Source organism: Anthonomus grandis, chromosome 4, assembly GCF_022605725.1.
Source record: "Anthonomus grandis grandis chromosome 4, icAntGran1.3, whole genome shotgun sequence".
NCBI lineage: Eukaryota > Metazoa > Arthropoda > Insecta > Coleoptera > Curculionidae > Anthonomus > Anthonomus grandis.
In genome coordinates this window covers 30,347,213-30,369,577 of record NC_065549.1, presented here as the reverse complement: position 1 = coordinate 30,369,577, position 22,365 = coordinate 30,347,213, and the positions used below count along the sequence as shown (strand labels likewise).

General features: G+C 31.7%; 2 protein-coding genes across 2 annotated transcripts in view; one reads left to right on the top strand and one right to left on the bottom strand.

Moving 5' to 3' along the window:
• Positions 1-886: 886 nt before the first annotated feature.
• On the bottom strand, positions 887-7,667 carry LOC126735584 (peptidyl-prolyl cis-trans isomerase E-like). The gene is made up of 6 exons (XM_050439614.1): positions 7,472-7,667; positions 7,254-7,415; positions 7,077-7,199; positions 6,842-7,020; positions 1,209-1,480; positions 887-1,125 (listed from the first exon to the last, which is right to left on the bottom strand). Exons 1-6 carry the CDS (start codon positions 7,583-7,585, stop codon positions 905-907), a joined length of 1,071 nt encoding a protein of 356 aa, XP_050295571.1. The 5' UTR covers positions 7,586-7,667; the 3' UTR covers positions 887-904.
• A 60-nt stretch (positions 7,668-7,727) lies between these two features.
• Positions 7,728-22,365, top strand: part of LOC126735583 (desmoplakin-like) — a 55,163-nt gene continuing 40,525 nt past the window's right edge. Inside the window, exons 1-6 of the mRNA XM_050439611.1 lie at positions 7,728-7,887; positions 8,175-8,411; positions 11,747-11,829; positions 16,986-17,191; positions 17,251-17,451; positions 17,529-17,754. Of these exons, the coding sequence (XP_050295568.1) occupies positions 7,864-7,887; positions 8,175-8,411; positions 11,747-11,829; positions 16,986-17,191; positions 17,251-17,451; positions 17,529-17,754 (977 nt within the window). The 5' untranslated portion in view covers positions 7,728-7,863. The remainder of the gene's footprint in view (positions 7,888-8,174; positions 8,412-11,746; positions 11,830-16,985; positions 17,192-17,250; positions 17,452-17,528; positions 17,755-22,365) is intronic.

The window sequence follows — 22,365 nt, the reverse complement described above, 5'->3', positions numbered from 1 at the left end:
TATTTAATGGACTCCTAGATCCCTAGATTTGTCCCCAAATGCCTTTTATGATAGATTAATTTATTTTTTATCTAAAGAAGGTCTATTTCAGCCATTTATTTATAAAAGTTTTCAGTTTTTTTTTAATAGAGATTAAATTTTTCTGCTTTTTTAGAGTATCTACTTTAGTAAAATAAGGTTTTAATTTTCATTATACAACACACAGCATATTAAACATTTTGAGATTATGATTCTATGTGGGTTGTACACTGGTTTATGTAAAGCCTGCATCAGAAAAATATTTTAGAAATGCGTGAGCTTTCACGTAATATGTTGCAACATGTTATGGAAAGTAATACAGTTAGTAGCACAACGCACGAAAGGCAATGCTTGTGCGTTGATCGATTTTCCAACCTGTATATTATGTTAAATGAAAACTGAATTTAATATAATAAGTAGAACTTAGTAAAGTTACTTTATTTGACAAAATAGACTATTTCATATTTGTATTATTTTAAATTTAAAGTGCCTTATTATTAGAGGATGAATGAATATATCTTATGTCATGTAAATGCATAATGGTTTAACATATATCAAAAATTAAAATGTAAATAATAATACATAATTTACGTTTCCATAAATACTAATTCTGGGTGTTTTATTAATGAGTATATGAAAACATTTATTGTATAAATTCATATTATCATTCGCTAAAGCCATATTTTCATTAGGTTTTAGGAACACATACCTGATGCACAACTTTAAATATTTGGAAATAATTGTTTGATATTTTTAGTATGCAATAGCAGTTAGTTTAAGGTGCATTATTAATTAGAAAATAAGAAATTCTTAATTTCTACAGGGTTTCACCTGACAATATACTTTTTTAAATAAGTTTAATACTAAATAATGGAACTTTTTCAATTTATTCTTTCATTTCATATTCACCACAATCAGAAATAATAATGTTTTCTAAAGGCTTTCCAATTTTTCTGCCATAATATTGAATATTCATCAGCACATCGTTTCCTTTCCTAACACAACCAAAAACAACATTTTTGTGATCTAAACGCTCCATTCTTTTAAAAGTTATACAAAACTGAGAGTTATTTTCAGTCCATCCAACCCTTTTCATAGATAAGACACCTAAAATACATAATTTAATTTATTTTACATTGATACCTAAATTCTTGTTCAAACTTTTTTTACTATATATTTATTACTCTTACCTGCCTTAGTATGTCGTAACTTATGATTTTCCTCGTCAAATGACTTTCCATATATGGAAAATCCACCTCTTCCATTACCATGAGTAATATCCCCCAATTCCATATATTCTCCTAATATAATTCTGTGTACCAAATTGTTTTTGTAGGAAAGGGAGTCTCCCTTACAAAGTTCTAGGAAATTTTGAACAGTCACCGGTACGTGGTCATAATACAATTCAATAATAATTCTACCGAGAAATTTCCCGTTTCTTACACTGAAGTCCATGAAAGCACTAAAATCATTTGTATGAGTATGAAATAAATATAGAAAATAATAAAAAATTACAATGGCCAAAAAAAATAGAAATAGGCCAAAGAAATATTTAAAGAGAACTGCAAATACAGACAGAATACTACCAGATATGTAGTATTCTGAAAACATATATTACATTTCTTAGTAACTTAATGAAATGAATATACAGGATTTTCCCTCTTGATGCATTATTAAAGGTATTTTTTTATTTGTGTTTTTAAAAATATTACTCGGAAACTTTTGTTTTAGAGATCACTTAAGAGCAATACCTCAGAAGAAACAAGAGCTTTATTAATAGTATGAGTTAGTCAACTAAGGTCAGACGGCACGAAAGGCCTATTGGTTTAAACACTATCGCCACACTATCTAGGCTTTTTTATCTAATAGAAAATTTGTGATATTATTGTAGCCTTTCTAGCCTTTCGCTAGGTGTGAATTACTGTACAAAACTGTGATTTCATGTACAAAAATAATCAACGTATTTATTTGCACACGTATAGTCTAGACACGACCACTTGACTGCTAAAAATATTTGATTACACAGTATTTATTTACTAATATTTGGGTCTGATTTAAATATCTCGACAGAACTATCTACAGGCCTTTACTCCGACCGCGTCACCGCTCACTCAGTGGTGACGCGGCTCCTTATATACTCAGTGGACCATAGTTAGGGAACATTCGCTAAATTTCCACGCATCTCCAAAGATGTCGTGAGGTCTGCCTGCTTGTATCATTTAAAATGACTGACAAAAGCTGGTATTTGCAACGTTTATAATTTCATTACACTGCTCATTTTCTAAGCTCATTTCGTCCCTAAATGATTCCAAAGATAGTGGATGTCAATATCGGCAGAAGGTTCCCTCTTGTAACTTGACCTCTTGTAGAAATAACAATCAACGTTTTTTCCACAGAGTGGCGTTGGGGAGTATAACAGCATACCGACACTTGCACATGCCGCAAATTATACTCTAGACCAGGTTGTTGAGTCCGCATGAAGTTCCAAACGTCCTTATAAGTTGGCTTTTGATATGACGCTTCTTTAGTAACCAGGGAGAAGACCTTTCTACCAGTCTCTTAATCGGTTATCTTAATTGGTTGCCCGATTCTGGGGTTAGACCAACGAGAGACGACTGCTTTTAAAATTTGCCGAACTTTCTATGGAAAACCGCAATTATACCTCCAGATACTTGTAAATCCTTAGCTACACAATGTGCCAGATTATACTCAGTCGGATTAGTAAACAGGTCTTGCTGCACTTCATAGATCACGCCGTACCGAGTCTTTCGGCCATTAGAATGAGGCCTTGAATTCATCGAATGTCATATCCGACTCTAGTTAACTAGCTCGAGGTTCACCCCTCAGCGGCTTTTTTATTCTGAAAAGAACATCGTTGATGGCTTCCAGCACTTTGTACTTTTTCCGTTATTCTCCACATAGCGTCGGTAATAATCCCAAGAAGCTGCGTAACTAATGCTTGTCTTCGGGAACTGTCTAATCTTTGACAGTCTGGACCTTTGCCTTGTTAGCCGCAACTCTTTAAATGGAAACGACGTGACCTAGATACTGCTCCGCCCTGTAAAACATGATATTTCTTTGGGCTCGACTTTAGTCCAGAGCGTCGTAACCTCAGGAACACACATTTTCCATGTGATCCTTAAATGATTTTTTTTAATAGAATAATGTCTTACAGGTAAAATAGACAAGTTTTTGTTAGTATCCACGGATACATTAGAAAAAATCTGGAGCCGTTTGCTATACTGTACAGTTGTACATTATATTTCATTTAACAAGAAGGTCATATTTCTTGACTTTTCCCGTATGTTTCAAGAACTTGAAGATTTAATCCATGTATTTTAGCTCGGAGAACTTGAAAATTCTTAATAAAAAAACAAATGCATAAAAAACAAAAGACTTAGGCCATACATGATGCGTTTTGTTAAATGAAACACCCTAATTATAATTACTTATATACCTTTTTTGGATTCTATGGTCAATTTAAAGTGTTTTTCAACTGTTTTAAGATTATCACTTTTTAAGAGTCACTTTTTCATCTTACATATATTATTTAATGAAATATATTAGTATAAAATATAGATAATGCATGTGATCAGCTTATACTTGCGATTGAAATTTTGACCTGTTAGTAGATATCATTTATAGATAGACAATTGAATTAACTATTCGTTAGATGAGAAACTGCAGATATTAACATTGTATTACAAGTGACAAGAAAGTGCCAGTGAAGCAGAAGGGAAATACATTACTAATTTTCATAAGAATATATCCGAAAAAGCAATTTTAAGAAATAAAAGCCTGTTTGAAAAAACGAAATCATTACAAAACAAAAATAAATCAAAACAAAAAAGGAAACAAAATAGTATAATCAATAATATTAAAAATGCTCAATCTGTCCCCAATTATGCAAATTAGTATTCCTTTGCAGAATTTCCTATTTCCTTTTACTTCCATTCCTTCCTATCCATTTATTATGGAATTCGTTCAAATGCTCTCGAACATCACGGGAGCTTCGTCTTGTTACCAAATTAAATTTCGATATTTCTCTAGAAGCAATTCTCGTAAAAGGTTTACAATTTAACTTTAAATAAAATCATGTGTGTGGACCATTCAAAGGTTAATTACAAAATATTGGACCCAAAATTATAAATCCAATATAATTTTTTTATCACACCAAATATTAATAAAATTTTTCTTCATTGAAATTTAATGGATTGATTTTTTTTAGGATTTTCTAGAGCCTAGTCATGTGTATTGTGTCTATTAAATATTCCCGAGGTGACAAATTGAAAGCGATGTCCTTTTTGAGCAACTGGTAAAAGCATATAGTTCGACGTTTACAGAACGTTCGACATATCGGAACACTTCGTGAGATTTCATAAATATGAGCAATATATAGGCACTAGCAATGAATCTTTTATGTTTCACTGATATTTTCTTGACACTTGTGATATAATGTTGCTATCTGTAGTTTTTTATCTAACGAATAATTAATTTAAAAAAAAACTAAAATAAAAGATAGGTCAAAATTTTAATGAATTTGAAGTTAAGGTTGGAGTGGTAGTGTAGGGTATTGTCCTGTGTGTGTTGGTTTGCGATAGACTGATGTCCTTAGGCGTCCAGGATGTGCCTAATGTTATTCATATTCTCCAGAATGTTTGCTAGCACTGTATTGCTTTTGTCCCAAATAATAAATATGTTTTTGACATATCGAACCACACCGCACAAACCACTATACGCCCATACTTTGGGTTTGGATTGAGCTGTCACTAGTATATGTTGACTACTATGGACTCATTACTATGTAGCACAGAGATAACGACGAGCCCATTGGAACTCCTTTGTAATGAGTGTTAAACCTATTTTTGAATTGAAAGTAGGAGTTACAAACAAAAATCTCTAAAAGATCCATCACCCCCTCCAGTGAAAGTCCAGTGCATTCTGCAAGTGTGTCCTGTCTGAGCCTTTCCCTAATGATTTTGGAAAGGATTTTTAACAATCAGTTGTTTGCGTATGTAAATGAGAATGGGTTATTGTCTAGCAATCAGTCTGGATTTCGCCCAGGACATGGAACAGCCACAATATTACTTCATGTCATGGATCTTATAATCAAGGGTCTGGATAGCGGAATGGCTACTATTTTAATATTGCTTGATTTTTATGGAGCATTTGACTGCGTAGACCACGATTCACTAATTTCTAAACTTAAGTTTTTTGGATTGGGAGATCGTTCACTTTCATTCTTTGAAAACAATCTCAATAGAAAGCAATTTGTTAGAATTCCCGCTGGTGAATCAGATTGTGCAGAAGCTATGTCTGGGGTGCCACAGAGCTCCATTCTAGCGCCACTTTTATTTTTGCTGTATACTTGGGATTTAAGCAAAGCTGTTGAATTTTCCCAAACTCACTGATGATACACAGCTTATTTATACTTTTGAGACATTGGAATGTAATGAAATTGAAGCAAATGTAAACTCGGACCTTAGAAATCACCGTATACAGCAAGAAACACAACTTATTTTTAAATGGAGGGAAGACTAAAGTTTTACTTTTCTCGTCTATGCAACATTCTGAGTTTTTAAAGGAATACCTTAACACTTTGAAATGAATGGCGAAGTGTTGAAGTTCACTGAGGCTTCCAGAAATATGGGTGTTTGTTTGGATTCTCAATTAAGATTTTCCCAACATATATCTAACTTATGCAAGGCCTGCTACTTATCGCTAAAGGTACTGTATGCAAACAAACATATTTTAAATTTGAAAGTTCGGAAAAAAGCTTTACGAGTCTTATGTTTTGTCCAAAGTATTGTTTTGCCTAATTTTATATTATCCATGTTTAAGTTTTGTAGACAGATAACGATTGCAAATCATCCAAAATAGTTGCGGTAGATTTATTTATAACTTTAAAAAATTTGATCATAATTCTCACAACATTAATCAGCTTCAGTGGCTAAATGTTTCTTTTTCGTACCAGTACTTTTTGATAATATTTGCATTTAAACTACCTAAAACCTCTGGTCCGCAGTATTTAAGATCCAAATTATCGTTTTGATAACATGTTCATATAGTACCCATTAAATCTAATACTCTTTCTATACCGAATCATCACAAGGCAATTTTTCAACGTTGTTTTACATATACTATAGTATCATTGTATAATAAGTATATCAGTTAACTTTTCAGTTTAACAATTTTTTTTAAATTTCGCAAAAAAATAAAGAAATACTTTTTAGTTCTCAGCAAGATGTTGTTGAGGTATAGCCTATTAATATTATGCTATTAGATTATATCGTATTTATTAATTATTGTTAAATTAAAAAAAAGTTAAAAATCGTTAAATAAAATGTATTAATTAATCTAGTTAATTTAAGAAATTTTAGGGTTAATGTTGAGTAGCTGGCCTTAAAGTCAGCTAGACTTCGTCTTTTGAGAAATGTACTTTTCCTCTTAAAATTGTATTTTTCTTAATAAAGATATTTATTATTATTATGTTAAAGGATTCACCGAAAATAGCAGAGCCTATAAAGGTTCTTAACATCAAAGCTTACTAGCTTATCCGCGGGTCTAATGTTGGTGACCTGAAGGAGTTAGTTTAACTCTCAGCGAACACTGATCAAGCATGACTCTTTTTTTTGAATCAATAAAATATTTCTAGATTTTTTGTGTCGTAAATAATGATAAACCCTAGAACATATTCTTTTAAATGGTGTCGAGTTTAAAAGAGTACAATGTTTTTATGAAAAGGTTTTTTATCACCATTTCATTAATTTATGTGTAGAAATCTACTAATAAACTGATTGACCTGATGGTGCCTATAACTTACTAGGGTCTTAACTCTGGCCTTTTACACTTAAGCAGATGGCTTATGGACTGGGACTGCATTAAATCTTCATCCAAAGTAGACTTCCCAACGATTACAAGTGGATACCGGCAAATGTGTTCCATTACTTTTATGGTGTCGGCCCACTCTTGCTTCAATTTATTCGTATCATAGCTCGACTCCTAAGAAGTGCAAGAGTTTAATAAATACTATTAAGATATTTAAAAACAAAACAAACTTTATTTTTAATTTGTAAGTACAATTTTAAATTTTTCTTTTCTAGATATTTCATAGTGTTATTGTAGGCAGGCCATTTATTTATTCGTCTGTAGGCATTTGGGTTATATGAGTCCACTTTGCCCTAAAATTATTATTTTTCATTTTATGCGATTTAAGAAATGATTGATTAAGAAACCCCGAGTCGATTAATGGTATTAATTTTTTTAAGTAATTCCTTGTTTTCTATATCGATGGCTCTTAATCGATTTGCATCAGTTAACATTTTTCTACCATTTAGGTAATTTAAAGGATTCATTAATGGTGGCCTACAGTCTACAAGAGGTCTTGCCCGGAACACCTAAAAACGATAATAATAATGATTCTTTTGATTATTAAATTATGAAAGCTACTTACCCTATAACGGTGTCTATTAAAATGATCCAAATCATTTTTATTAAACGCATCTGCTACTTCGCCAGGTAAGTAACGAGGTATTTTTGCTGGCCTAAATTTCCTTTTTTGCTTCATTTTAATAATTTTCTTCGTAAAATACTATCTATAAAATAAATTAAGAAAAACAAAACTGTCAAAGTATGGCATATAGTTATCGTCATGCATTAATAAAAAAATGTTCAAAAATAAATTAAAGGATAAAATTCCGAGGAACGCAACAGGTTAATTTCTATTGACAATGTCATGATTCTTTAGCTAAAATTTTAAAAAAACTACATTTTTGCACAAAATTTCCATTAAATAACTGATCATGTAGGATTTATTTATTGAAAGAAGTTTTTTAAAGCTTGAATATGACTACCAAAGCATTTAACACGGTAAGAAAATTAATATTTGATTTGTTTTATTTCTCATTATATAAAAATAGTTTCACCAAAGTTAATAAAACCTAATCTTTTACACATTTCGACACAAAAATAAAAATAAGACTTGCTTGCAGATTTTCCAAAATATTGTATATAAATTTTCTACATATTTAAACAAAAACTGTATATTATAAACATAATAAATTCAATTAAATATTAATAATAATATAAAAAAATAATGTATTGCTACATTTATAAAATTTCTATAAGGCAACTACAATTTATTATTTTTTTTATAGACAACAGAAATGAAAATGCCCTTTGAAAAATGCTCCATCTGCGAAGAACACGTACAAAAAATAGAAGAAATTGAACAAATCCTATCAGGTAGGGAAGACATTATAAAAGCCTTGCAATGTCGCCTTAAAAAATCAGATACAAACTATCAAAGGCTGCTCGGTGATTTCGAGCAGCTGCGTTTCGAACACTCTTTCGCTCTTCAGGATAATTTCAATCTAAAAGAAATTAATTCTAAGGTAATCAGTTGCTTTGGCTGGGTTTAGTATTTCAATTAGAATAGTTTTTTTTGGAAGGTAATTTTTTTATCAAGAGGTAGGATAGCATTGCGGGAACTAAATCGATTGTGGGAAAATTATAATTATATGTAAATTACTATTCAAAAGAGAAAAGTGGACTCATGAATAAATTTTACGTATATCAATTGAAAAGATAATATGTTCAGAAAATATAGACTGAAAATGAGTAGCAGCATCTTTAGTACCGATATAAAAGTATAAAAGTAATGATCTTGGACTGGTTCAAGTAGAGACAGTGAAGGGCTAGACTGTAACAGTATTGGATGGCCTTCATACTGTGATCGGGAAGGAAACGGAGAATCACCCCATTTACTCTCATGCGTATATCACAATAGCAAGAAATTCACAAAGCATCGACCTTAGCCCCCGGCAGATCTTCAATGGTCAGAGGGTACGAAGAGTCCCCGGGTTAAAATTACTCAATTATACAAGGAAACTTCTTCCTTCCTTGTATAATAATATTGTCAGGAAAACAAGTAATCCTAAATACTTGGTTCAAGCAACATCCGCGAAGGCTCTACACGTGGACATCTCCTCAACACAATACTGACAACATAGTGTAAAACCAAAATGACTTTATAATGGCAAATCAGAGATTCCGCAGCTCAATCAAAAATGCATATGCGTATCCCGGCGTAGACATGGGATCTGATCATAATCCTGTTAAAAATTGATTTCTCTATGACGCTTAAGCTGATAAAAAAAAGAAACCCAAAACCACATATTGACGCGCAGCAATTAAAAGAAGAGGCAAGGAAAAACGCCCTACAGATCGAGCTTAACGCCAACCTTTAGCAAGTAAATTGAAACCAATGAAAGCAGACACCGACGCTTAAACACAGACACGACAATTAAACATCTTAAATCAGAGATTAAGAAAAAGAAACAATGGATGACCAGAGAAATTATGGAGCTAATGGACAAGCGCCGGGAATGCAAAAACAAAAACCTAATGGAATATAGACTCCTCCATAAAATTATTCGGAGCGAAAATCAGAGAAACAAAAGAGGGTTAGGAACTGGAAGACTTACAGCAAAAAAATGATGATTTCAACCCGCACAAAAAAAAATGAAATACCTGGAGCAAATAAGCCACAAGCACTATATAGACTATTTGATAATAACCACCAACAAGCAAAGGAACATCTCCAAGGAAATAGTCATATGGGAAAATTACATCCAATATTTATTTGCCGATTTACGAGAAGTACCATCTACTAGTAATAATAACGAAGGTAATACCGCAATTAAATGTGAACGTTCTATTAATCAACTGAAAAATAATAAGTGTCCAGATCCCGAAAATATTTATCCAGAAGAAAACTTGGATCTCTCAATAAAGCTACTAAATCATATATATACCTCTGATAAAATTCTAAGAGAATGGCTAGAGTCTACATTCATTTCCATTCCCAAAAAGCCGAATCTTCGTCAATGCAATGATGTTAGATTAATTAGTCTAATGAGCAACGCCCCAAAGATCCCGGAAAGATGTGAACAGATGATTTCGAGAAAACAGCTTGGATTCAGGAAAGGCATGGGCACTTGTGAAGCACTGTTTAGCCCAAAAATTCTAGCTCAGAAATGCATGGACTAACAAACGACCTTCTATATATTCTTCTTTGCTGACTTCGAAAAGGATTTTGACAAAGTTCAACATATAAGCCTTTTAAACTCTTTGTTAACGAGGGAATGGATGGAAGGGATATCCAATTGATAAGGAATATTAATTGGCATTAAATAGCAAAAATAATAACAAAGAATACTATATCCACAGTAATACAGATTTGTAAAGGAGTGCGACAAAAATGAATATCGTCAGCGGTCCTTTTTAACGTTTTCTCAGAGCAGCTGTTTAAGTCTGCACTAGAAAATATTTCAGATGGAATAAAGGTAAATAATTACGGTTTCCCCAACCGTCAAGAACATAAGATATGCTGATGATACGTTACTAATGGCACACACAGGGCTTCAGAATATTATTGATCGCGTTCAGAGAGCATGTTTACAATATTAAATGGAGATCAATATTAAAAAAACGAAAACAAAGATAATTAGCAAAAATCAGAATATTCCGATTCCATTGCAAATCGAGGGTGAAGTCCTAGAAATGGTTAATCGTTTTAAATAGTTGGGCTCCTGGATAGTTTTACAAAGCACGCGTTGAATCATGGACATTGAAAGCGGGCATGATGAATAGATTAGCGGCGTTTGAACTCTGGTGCTACAGACGAGTGCTGAGGATTCCTTTAACGAAGAGAATCACGAACGATGAAGTACTGCAGAGAATAGGTGGTGAGTGAGAGCTACTACATATCATAAAAGGAAGGAAAATAGCATACTGAGGCCACATACTAAGGCATGAAAAGTATGAGTTACCCCAACTAATAATGTTCGAAGGAAAAAGGGGCTTGGGAAGAAAGCGACTGTCTCCTTGAATGCGAAACATCAGAAACTGACCTGGCCTAAACTTCGATCAAGTCCTTAGATCGACACAAGTTTAAAGTTGCTCAATATGCCTAGTAATTGAATCACACGCCGTGTTTGTTTAGAAATATGCGAATCAGTTTTGTCTGTGCGGAACGGAATAACGAAATTTCAATACACGATACGATTTTTATATTTGTTTTAGTAATTCTATTAATGTGGTTATGTTTAAGCAGAATAAAATTAATTTTAATAAAAAATATAAATAATAAATCATTTTTGGTATATTTATAAATTATTGAAAAAATATAAAATTAATAGAAAAAGAGGTGACGCAATAAAATATCTTTAGATTTCGAAATTGATTTATTAATTTTTGTTAAAAAATTATAATGATTGAGAATGCTGTAAAAAATAGAAATTGTAATTATGTCTGGTATTATCATTTCTCATGTTAGATATAGGGCATTTTACATTAAATATGTATACCTGTTTGCAAAACCTAAAAACGTATGAATATTTAACATATTTCATTAGTTCAGAAGATCACTACCTAAAATATTTAATTGTTCCCACTTTAGCAGGTTTTAGAATTTTTGCAAATTATAATTTTTCCACAATCAATTAAATCCGTTCTGGGATGACCCTACTATATAACATTTATTGTAGGAGCTAACAAATTTAAGTAACTTAAAAATTCTTATTCTATTCTATTCTATTCTATTCTAACTTAATCTACAAATTCTGGTAGGATATCTGACGAATGGTATTAAGTCAATTTTCTTCAATTGAAAGCTAAAACCGGCCATTGTTTGGGGGGATTTTTAGGAATCTTGTCTAATTTTTAGCTTGAAGAAATCTCAAAGCGTCATGAAAATTATAGTGTAAATCAATATCAAAATCCAGAAAAAATCATCAGCTTAGAAGAAAAGTAAGTATATATCTTTTAATATTTATATCAAACAGTTTACATCTTAATATTAAAAGCAAAGTAAATTATCATAAACTGGGTCACTAATAAACTAATAAAGCGATAAAGAAGTACAAGAAGTTGCGAGTTGTAATGTTCAACAAAGCTCCCATTGAAAATCTAGAAAATATTTCTATAATTGTGATCCACTTGATTAACAAAAAAAAAGGATTTGTTTCGAGTTCTTTCCTATTTTTCTTTTTGAACTTCTTTAGAAGATATAAATCAACTAAATTGAAATTATTAGATCTTAGTAAATGTAAAAAAAATAGTACGCCAATTAATTTTTTTATAGTTTTTATATTTCTTTTTAGATTAAGCAGCTACAACAGAACTTTTTAGTCTCTTGTGTGTTCTTTATATCTAGTTTCTTTTTCGAAAAAAAAATCACTTAGAAGTTTTAAAACCTATCCATTAATAATATCAAATAAAACCAAAAATTAACTATTTCTGTTTTAATCTAAATGAGAAAATATCCACTTTCCATTAAATAAACGATTACAATTGATTTATTATTAATTGTATGACATATTCAAAAGTGTAGTATTTCTTGTCATTGCAATTGTCAAGGTATTAACAACATACTGGGATTAATATTAAAGTTCTGCATGTTCAATCCAGCAATTAAGTTAGGTAATGTTAAGATGCCCAAGAAAAGATAATTGAGAAACTTCAACTAGTGAAAAATTTGCCTTGTCTCAAAATAAAATATTTGGTTAAAAATTATTACTGCATATCATTGTATGAATTAAAGATCTGCAATGCATTAATCTTCGGTGAAAATTCAGAGGCATTAGAGCTTCGATTCGCTATACATGATGAGTACTTTTCTTCTCACTTAATAATTTAAGTCTTATTAATAACTGCTCAAATTATAACCAAATCTTAAGAAAGAATAGAATTTAAGAATATTTATGATATTTCATAAATCTCGTTTTCTTAAACTTCAACCTACGTAAAAACCTCACAATATTTTTTCTTAAAACAACCTAACCTAACTAACATCCTCTGATGTTTCGTACCATTTCCAAACATTGAAAGCGATCTTATTTGCGACCAACAACAATGGGTTTTATCCAACATATATACATAAATCTGATCTACAGGTGAATAACTTAAACGGAATCTTCCGGAATAATGGTGTAGCTAGTTTATAAGGAGCCCTCTCTACTAGAAGGAAGCTCAGCTCGGAATACTGGCACGACTTATAAGCCATTGATATACAATCGCATTAAAGGCTTTTCGTTGAACGATGTAGATATCGAAAAAAATCCTCATTTCATTTAAGGTCTGATTGCAATAACAGAGGCGATGAATGATTGCTCTTTGCAGCTCATGGCTTATGGCGCTCCTGGGACATCCCATCTGCTTCACTGTTTCATTTGCTTTAACTATATATGCATTCTGTATTGCAAGATTTAATTAGTTTGTACAGCTAATAGAACGGTTATTTAGTGGTATATAGTTTGTTAATAATATTCGAGATTTAACCGTAAAGACTTGCTTCATTTGGTTATACGTCCCGCATTTTAGATGTTCCTTACCTTACCGCGTGTTGTTAGTTAAGCACTCCCGAAATTCTCAACTTCTTTTTGATTTTGAAGGTCCTGTTGCGTATATTTAAGTGGTACTTCCTCTAGGTAATCCTGCTTGACTAAGCGTTGGCTGATCGTTCCGCGCAGTGCGCAGCACCTTCACCAAGTGAGACCCTTGTTGCATACAATATAGCCTCCATAGGATTTAGTGCTTATATATAATAAGTAATATTATATATAATATATTCTTTAGTCCATAAAATAACAGCTTTTTAGCCGACTAAAATAACATTTCTTTCTGATGAAACCTAGTTCTTTTGTATATTTCTTAAAACTAGATAGTATGGTCCTATTCGCTGATATTATCGGTGGAATAATCGTGACGTTACTAAAATTGTATACTAGCTTTATTTCAAAGGACATATTTTTGTTTTTTTTTCTCAGTGTATGCCTTCTGTAGATTCTTGTCCAGTTCTTGAGCGAGGCGGGTTGAGTGCCAAACTTGGATGTTTCCTTCGTAGTTTTCTGTGCTTAGATTTAATGGAGTGTAGTCGGTATCGGCTTTTACTATATTTTTATAAAGCCCATTGTTTTCATGATGGAAAAAATTTCTTAGGCCTTTTATTTACTGGCTGAAGGCTGCAGCGACATCCCTTATTCCTCTGCGTCCTTTTGGATGGAGTAGTGTTATTCGTTCAGCTGATGCTTTTGGGTGGTATTTTCTGAAGTTGTGTTTTAATCTTTCTGTTTATTGCTGCTAAATCTAGCCAGCGTTACAAATTCTTTACTTACTTATTATTTTATTTGCTTGTGTTTTATTTTATGGGTCTGCAGGATTCCTAGTATTTATATAATTTGTTAGTCATGACATCAATTACATTTCTTGGCTTCAGTTCGATGGGTGTTCCTTCTTTTAGTTTTCCTTTTTCAACTGTTAGAGTTTGACATTTTTTAGTCCAAATAACATGTCTGTGCTCCACTGGTGAACGAGTTTTAGGTTTGGCTCAGGATATTTTTTATTTGCAGCGTACAGTTTCAGGTTCTGTTTTTAAGTTTTAGTTGCGTCAGATCCCGTGCGATTTAGGCTCTGTGAATCTCCTTGGAATATTCCCCCTTTGATGTTAATCGATTCAGTTTCAAAAGTTGTTGGTTTTAAGTTGATTTTTAGTCTTATCTTACATTTAAGAAACTCTACCATGACAGGATGTGCTTTGTAGATCTTTTTAATAGCCAGCTATGAGGTACTGAATCAAATGCTTTTTGATAGTCTATGTATGTCATGAGTAGATTCTTGTTTTTCATTCGTATTTGTTCGAGGATGAAATTATCGATAATTATTTGTTCTTTGCAGACCATACATTTTCTCTATCACCTTTCTGTTCTTCCGCGAGCAAGTTGTTTTCAAGATATGTGTAAAACTTCTTGCATAATGCTGCGGTGACGACCTTATACATTATGGATAGGCAAGTTATAAGTCTTGGGGTAGTATTGGGATGGATCTTCGATTTATTCTAATTTGGAAAGTAGATAATGCCACTTGTAAGGAACTCTGGGAGATTTTATGAATTTCTTAAGGCGATATTAAACTAGTTTAATAAATAAGGATGAAATGCTTTTAGTCTCTTACACCAAAAATTTTGAATACCGTCATTTTCTGGTGCTTTACAGCTGAACAGGTTATTTACAATTTTTTTCAGATCTTGTTCTGTGAAAATTATTTCTTCCATTTGAAGATGGTTGTTATTTTGCATTTCTATTTCAATCCAAGGGGTTTGTTCTTGATGGTTCGTTTCGTTAGACCATATACCCATCCAGCGTATTTGTAGTTCCTCCTTTTTTGGTAGCTCTCCTTTAAGCTCAGATTTTGATCACTTTGATTTTGTCAAGTGATTGGTAGATTAGTGATTGGTTTTTCCATTTTTCGAAGAAATGTTGTTCTCTATTTTTCTTTGGTAGCTTTCTTGGTATCTTTTTCTGGCAGTGATAGCAGGTTTGTTTGATCGTATCTAGGGCATCTTCCAGAACTGTTTTCATTTTCGGTTTTTCTATCTAGTTTCTGTTTTATTTTGACTGGCAATTTGTTTAAATGTTTTTTTGACATATGCCCGTTTGCTATTTGTTACGTTCTTCTATTATCCTTTTATAGCTTTTAAACTTTAATTTAGCTTTTAAACGTGTGTAGCCTTTGTTTCCATTTTGGTTTTTATGAGTTGCGTTACTTGGAAGGTTGTATTGGTTTTTGCTTACGATAGTTGCGAAGGCTGCACAGATAGCTTTAAATGCATTTCTTCTAAATCCATATTTTGTTGTATATTTTGATTTTCAATTGCTAGAAATGACCGCGTGTTTGGGGTGTAAGTAAGTTTTGGAAGTATTGGTCCCTTGGTAGGATGAGATCTGCCGAATTCGGCAAGGAGTCGTTGATATGTTTCCATTATTCAACGATCTTGGACGACGAAGTACTAAAGGCCTAGAGTTTACTTGTGGGTGGTTTGTTGTGAGCCCTCTATTTTGGACATCTACTTATCGATGTCTAGATCTTCATTTCAGGGTTCTTATTGATTGATCTCTCTTTCTACTTCTGTTTTTATCTATTTTATATGTGGTTGTGGTAGCAGGTTGTTCCTGAAAATAACTCTTCGTTGGTCTGCTATTCGTTATAATGAATGTGTTTTATTTAGTTATTCTTTTATTTAATTATTCGTTGTTCTGATAGGTGATTTAAGTGCGGCATTTTTTTGATGAAGTGTGTGGAGTATTGTCCGATACATCGCCACATCGGTTTCTAGTGCTGTAACTGTGAAAAATGAGCGTGTTACTTATTTGTTGGTTGCATTATCCTAAATCATACGTCATCTATCTTGGCCTGCTTTGGTTCTGGTGGGCTCGACTGATTATCGCACAATACATTAGTATTAGTATTTTATTTATCTTGGGAACAATTAAACGACACTTAACGCGAGTCAAGTTAAAGTTTTAACGTTGTCAATAAAAAGTCTGATATACAAGAGATACTTTCTACGTTTCTTCTGGATATACAGATATTGGGATGAATCAGGTTCTTTAATTGTATTCTTCTATTTGTATTGATCAACCATTTTATTAATAGCTTTGGTTTTTAAAAATATGCTTATTATGAAGTAATCTTGCAGCTATGTGATATAAATACTCAATTGCGAAAAATTTGATTATCCTAAAATTGTTGGCCGGGAAACTTTCAAAAAATTCACTGTATGCCCGAGGTAATATTCTCACGTCGTCGATACTTAAGCTGTGATTTATTTGCTACATATCGGCTGCCGACGTTAAACGGACGCCTTGTGATTGGTCATCCACCATGTATTCAAAACTAAATACATCTCTCTCGTTTGAGCAAACACACAATTATTGTATGTAAATCAACAACAAAAGTTGTTGACAACAACTTTTGTTGTTGATTACATACAATAATGTCTGGCAATCCAATCAGCGGCTACGAATAATTTAAATAATTAAGCATATGAATATTTCACCTCATTTTAGAATCCAATATATCTGCTATTTAAAACTAATATAAAAATAAATTATTTTGTCTTTTTGCAGCCAAAATTATTTATTAAACAATCAAGCAGCATTTCCCCCATCATTAACTGAAGTGAGCAGTCTTGAAGAGATCGTGAAAAAACAAAATCAAACTCTAAAGCGATTAATAGATAAAGTAGTAAAGCAATTACAAACTATTAAATGTGAACACTCTGGTTGTGCGGTTGAATATATCTATCACATTCAGAACCATAGTATTCAAACAGGTTTAAATTATATTTTTTATTTGTTTGACAATATATTAATAAGATTTTAATAACTTTAGAAAGCGGAGATTACAAAGGAATAGATCCACAGTTTAAGGAATTAAATGACGAAATACGAAGACTAAAATATGAAATAGACTTTCAACAAAGTGAAAATGAACGTTTTCGACGTCTTCTTTCCAAGAAGAAAAGCAGATTGACAAAGTGTACAAGTTTATCTACTTCTATAGCTCCAACATCTCTTCCTAATATTAAAAAAGGTAACATTATTAAAAATGTATATTCAGTTAAGTTTTATTAATATATTGAGATTAGAAATAAATTTTTCCCGCTTCAGGCTTGAATATGTCATACTCAGGTTGTTGCGAGAAAGCGGTACAGTTCATTAGAAAAGAATTGGAAAAACAGGAAAAGGCATTTGAAGAAAGCACGGCCCAACTTATTCAACAGCTAAGCGATGTGAACAATAACAATCAAATTTTATCGGATACTTTGGCTATTGTGACCGCGGAAAATAAAAATAATTTGGAAATTATTAAGAAATTAAAAATTGAACTAAACAGGTATGTAACCTGGTGAGAACGAAAATCATTGGCCAGGCGTCATTCATTTGTTTTTAATTAAGAATTTTAAAATTTCATCCGTTGATGTGCTTTTTTAAAGATCATATTTTCCATAAAAAAATGAAATATCACTCACTGAAATTAGACCTAAGTGGATAATTTTAAATGGCGCTATATTTTATGACAACATTCGATAGAGCATTGTTGTTTAAAATTTTGCTATAAGCCATTTTTTCCAAAATCAATATGTCGGCACTGTATATATCATCAGTGATTCAATTTTTGTTAAAAAGCTTAATAAAATCGCAAATAAATGATACAGTTCTTAATAAAAGATAAAAAATTTGATTTATCTTCAATCAGGATTCCGTTTATTAATATTTTTGAATGGCAGTTTTTGTCTTGAATTTTATGAAAAATCTGAATGACGCTCTGTGCGATAATTTCGTTGCCACCCGGTATGTGTATTATTATCTTAGAATATTGAAAGGCTAGAATTAGTATTGCCATGTAACTATGGGCAGTTCGTTGCAACATCTCTGATGCAATGATGCCAAATGCTTATGTAGATAGAAATGGCAAAAAAAAACAATATTACTCCTCTTCAATAAAATATGAAACATTTTTTTCATAAAATATGATAAGTAACCCTATAAATCAGGCAACATTCAAAGTGAAATGAATGTAGATAACATATATTAGAGAAAAAGGCAACAACATCGCAACGCCGCTCGAGCGCTATGTTGATTCGACCGACACAAGTAATCTTTACCAGTGACGTCGTCCAAAATATTTACATGATAAATATATAAAAAAATATTATCATTTATGAACTCTTTATGCATTTTTTTAACGTACTTCATTAGAGTGAAGGCACTTATATAATAAAAAGCATTTTAATGGAAATTAAATATTTTATATTTATTATATTTTGACTTTGTTTATGACGATGGTTGTCCATTGATATGTAGCCTGTCCAAGCAAGGGGTGATTAAAACCAAAAGTAAATACCGATTCATACAAGCGACATTTGGTATTTACCGAGGGATGTCAAATGACGTCATCGGTTTAACCGCCAGTAACCCTGCTTAGGAGGAAAGTTATAGCGCTTGATAGCTGACAAATAAAAATAATCGAAAACGGATTGTATAAACAAACAAAAAGTACTATAATACTATATACATATTTGCCAAAATATACAAAAACGTGTTAAGTCCAATATTTTTTAATAACTGTAAAACAACAAGTGGATTTTGTCCAAACTCCATCCAAAAGAATAATGAAGTCTTAAGAACAAAGCCAATGTACACAGGGCCGTTCCGACCCGGGGGTGCAGGGGGTGCGGGGCACCCGGGCGGCAGGTCGAAGGGCGGAACCGCCCCAAGAAAAACTAAATAAATATTTTTTTAATAAATATTTTTAAAATTTAATAACTTGTTTCAAAAACTATTATACACATATTATTTTAAAATATTATACATATGTAAATATTATTAATTATTAATTAATGTATTAAAGTTACTTTATAACATTCTAAATATTATTAGTTATATTTCCGATTCAAATTTAATAGGTATACCTAGATATACGCTTCAGTCCGTTCATTTTTAATTTTAAGCGTGTAGCCTGTAGTCGTGTAAATCACAACGTTATTAAAAGCTTTTGTTTAATATTGTGGTAAAACAGACAGTAAAAATTAAAAAGGTAAGTATCTCTACACATACGTTAATTTGATTACATTTTTTTTTGAGCTGTCATATAAAATTTAAATATCGTTTTTATATTTTTGAAATATATAGGATGTTTGGAAAATGGGTAGTCAAACGGAAATGCTATTATACTGCCTATTTATAACGCATAATCTTTTTTTATTTTTCCTGAAATTGAAGGAGTTTTTTTTCCTTTTTTTAGATACCTATTGCTCCTATTAGAAATCTCCCAATTTTTTTACTCTTGAGATTTTTAAAATTTTTGTTAGCACAATTAATTTTATTTTAAAAAGTAATGTTGACTTATTTAGAGTCAAATAATATAATAACTAAAAAAAATAATTAATTTTGAACTTGAGGAAAAAATGATATGCGTTATGAATAGCCAGTGGTCGCACTCATCCACTAATTCCGTTTGGCTACTCATCTTTCAAATATTAGTTATTTGCTTAATAAAAAAGTAGCATTTAATCTTAATATTTATTTTTTTTTATTTGAAACGTTAAAAATATATCTCTTTATTCATTCAGGCAAAATATAGGATAACTTGGATTTATTTTAATTTTGGATTTGTTTTATTATAGATGTCTGATAATTGAAAAAAGCTTTCTGGAGCACAGTACAGAAAACGAAAGCGTGAAAAAGAAGAATTAACTAAAAAGGCTTGCAGTTCACTCCAAGCATTTTTAATCCCAACAAGATCACATGACAAACCATCAAGTTCCCAAGCCCGAGATGAAAATGTGACGGAGACTATATGTATAATGGTCAATAGCGGAGAAGAGAAGGAGAACTCATCGAATACCAAAACTATACTGGAAGGTGATGTTTTATTAGCAGAACAAGGATCTGAAGTAAGCTTTGAAAATATTAATGTCTATAAGGATCCTGGCTATTGGCCAAATGTTTTATTGGATAAAATTAAATTAACTCTTATAGAGTAAGGGCCTACGCAACTAACGGAGACTGATATGACGTTTCCTTTAAATAAAGACAATAGAGGATTCTTATCTATTTATTATAAAAAAAATGTGTAATGGAGAAATAATTCCGAGGGTTTGGCTAGTATATTCTAAATCAAAAGATTGTGTATATTGTTTTCCTTGCAAAATATTTAAAACTTTTTCTGGTGGTAGTGGTTTGGTTGAGGGTTATAACGATTGGAGACATTTAAGTCAACAAATTTTATAGAAAGACATGAAAAGTCAAAGGGGCATATTTGTAATACAAAATCTTGGCTTGATTTAAAACAATCAATTTCTTCTAAAACGACAACTGATTCACTAAACGAGAAATTAATAAACATGGAAAAAGATAGATGGGTTTCTGTTTTGAAAATTATAATTTATGTTGTCAAGTGTTTAGCCGGTCAAAATTTGAGTTTTAGAGGTGACAATAACAAGATATGCGAGCAACAAAACGGAAACTTTTTAAAATTAATCGAAACAATTGCCAATTTTAATGAAACAATATGCGACAGGATAAAAAGAACTCCATAACAGGATTAAAAGAACTCCATCAAATATGCCTCATTATTTAGGTGTTCATATTCAAAATAAATTAATTTTTCTTCTGGGAGAGCAAATAAGACATGACATTATATCTATGTTAAATGCTAGTAAATATTTTTCAATTATTTTGGATACGACTCCTGACGTGAGTCATCAAGACCAACTAACTATTGTAATAAGGTTTGTTTTATTAAATAATACATCAAAGCAAATTGAAATTAGAGAGCATTTTTTGGGATTCATTACAATATCAGATTCGACAGGACAAGGCTTAACTAATGTTTTATTGGATTTTTTGGAGACTCACAACATTATTTGTTTAGGCGATTTAAGGGGTCAGGGTTATGATAATGGAGCGAATATGAAGGGTCGCAATAATGGTTTACAAAAAAAAATTATTGAATTGAACTCTAGAACTTTTTACGTGCCTTGTGCAGCCCATAGCTTAAATTTAGTTGTTAATGACGCTGCAAAAGCATCTTTAGAAATTACAAGTTTCTTTGCTATTGTGCAGGAGCTTTACGTTTTTTTCTCCGCATCAACTAAACGTTGGCAAGTTTTAAAAGATGAAATCCCAACGTTAACACTAAAACCTCTTTCTAGTACTAGATGACAAAGCAGAATAGATGTTCTGAAAGTTCTTAGACATAATTTAGGAAAAATATATGACGCCTTATTTGTACTTTACTCTGATAATAACAGGGACTCCGATACCAAAACTATGGCTAATTCATTACTCTTAAAAATTAAGTCGTTTAAATTTATTTGTTCCATTATTATATGGTATAATGTGTTAACAAAAATTAATATTGCAAGTAAAGTGATGCAGGAATCCGATGTTGCCCTACCTAATATTATTTTAATCTTAAAACAGACTAAAACATATATATCTAGTATTAGATCAGATGAAGGTTTCACTGATATTTTAGAGGAGGCCAAAAAGTTGCCGAAGATATTGATTATGACCCTTCGTTTCCTCCGATTAATATTGTTAGACCCCGAACAAAAAAGCGTTTATTTGACTATGAGTGTGTAGACGAGGCCCCTAAAAATCCAGTTGATCAGTTTAAGATTAATTTTTATTTTGTTATATTAGATACTACATTATTAAAATTGGAAGAAAGATTCGAGCAAATGAAGCAACATGATACGTTGTTTAATTTTCTTAACAACCTACATAGCTTTCTCCAAAGAGAAAAATCAATTAGGTTTGCAAAATGTGAAGCTCTTGAGAAAATTTTATAGGATCCATCAAAAAATGAAAAAGATATTTTAGCTCAAGATTTATCTGATAAAATTAATGTTGCACCCTATATTTCCCCTGAAATGAATGCCTTAAATGTTCTTACCTACCTATTTGTAAAGAACCTCATCTACGTTTTTCCCAATTT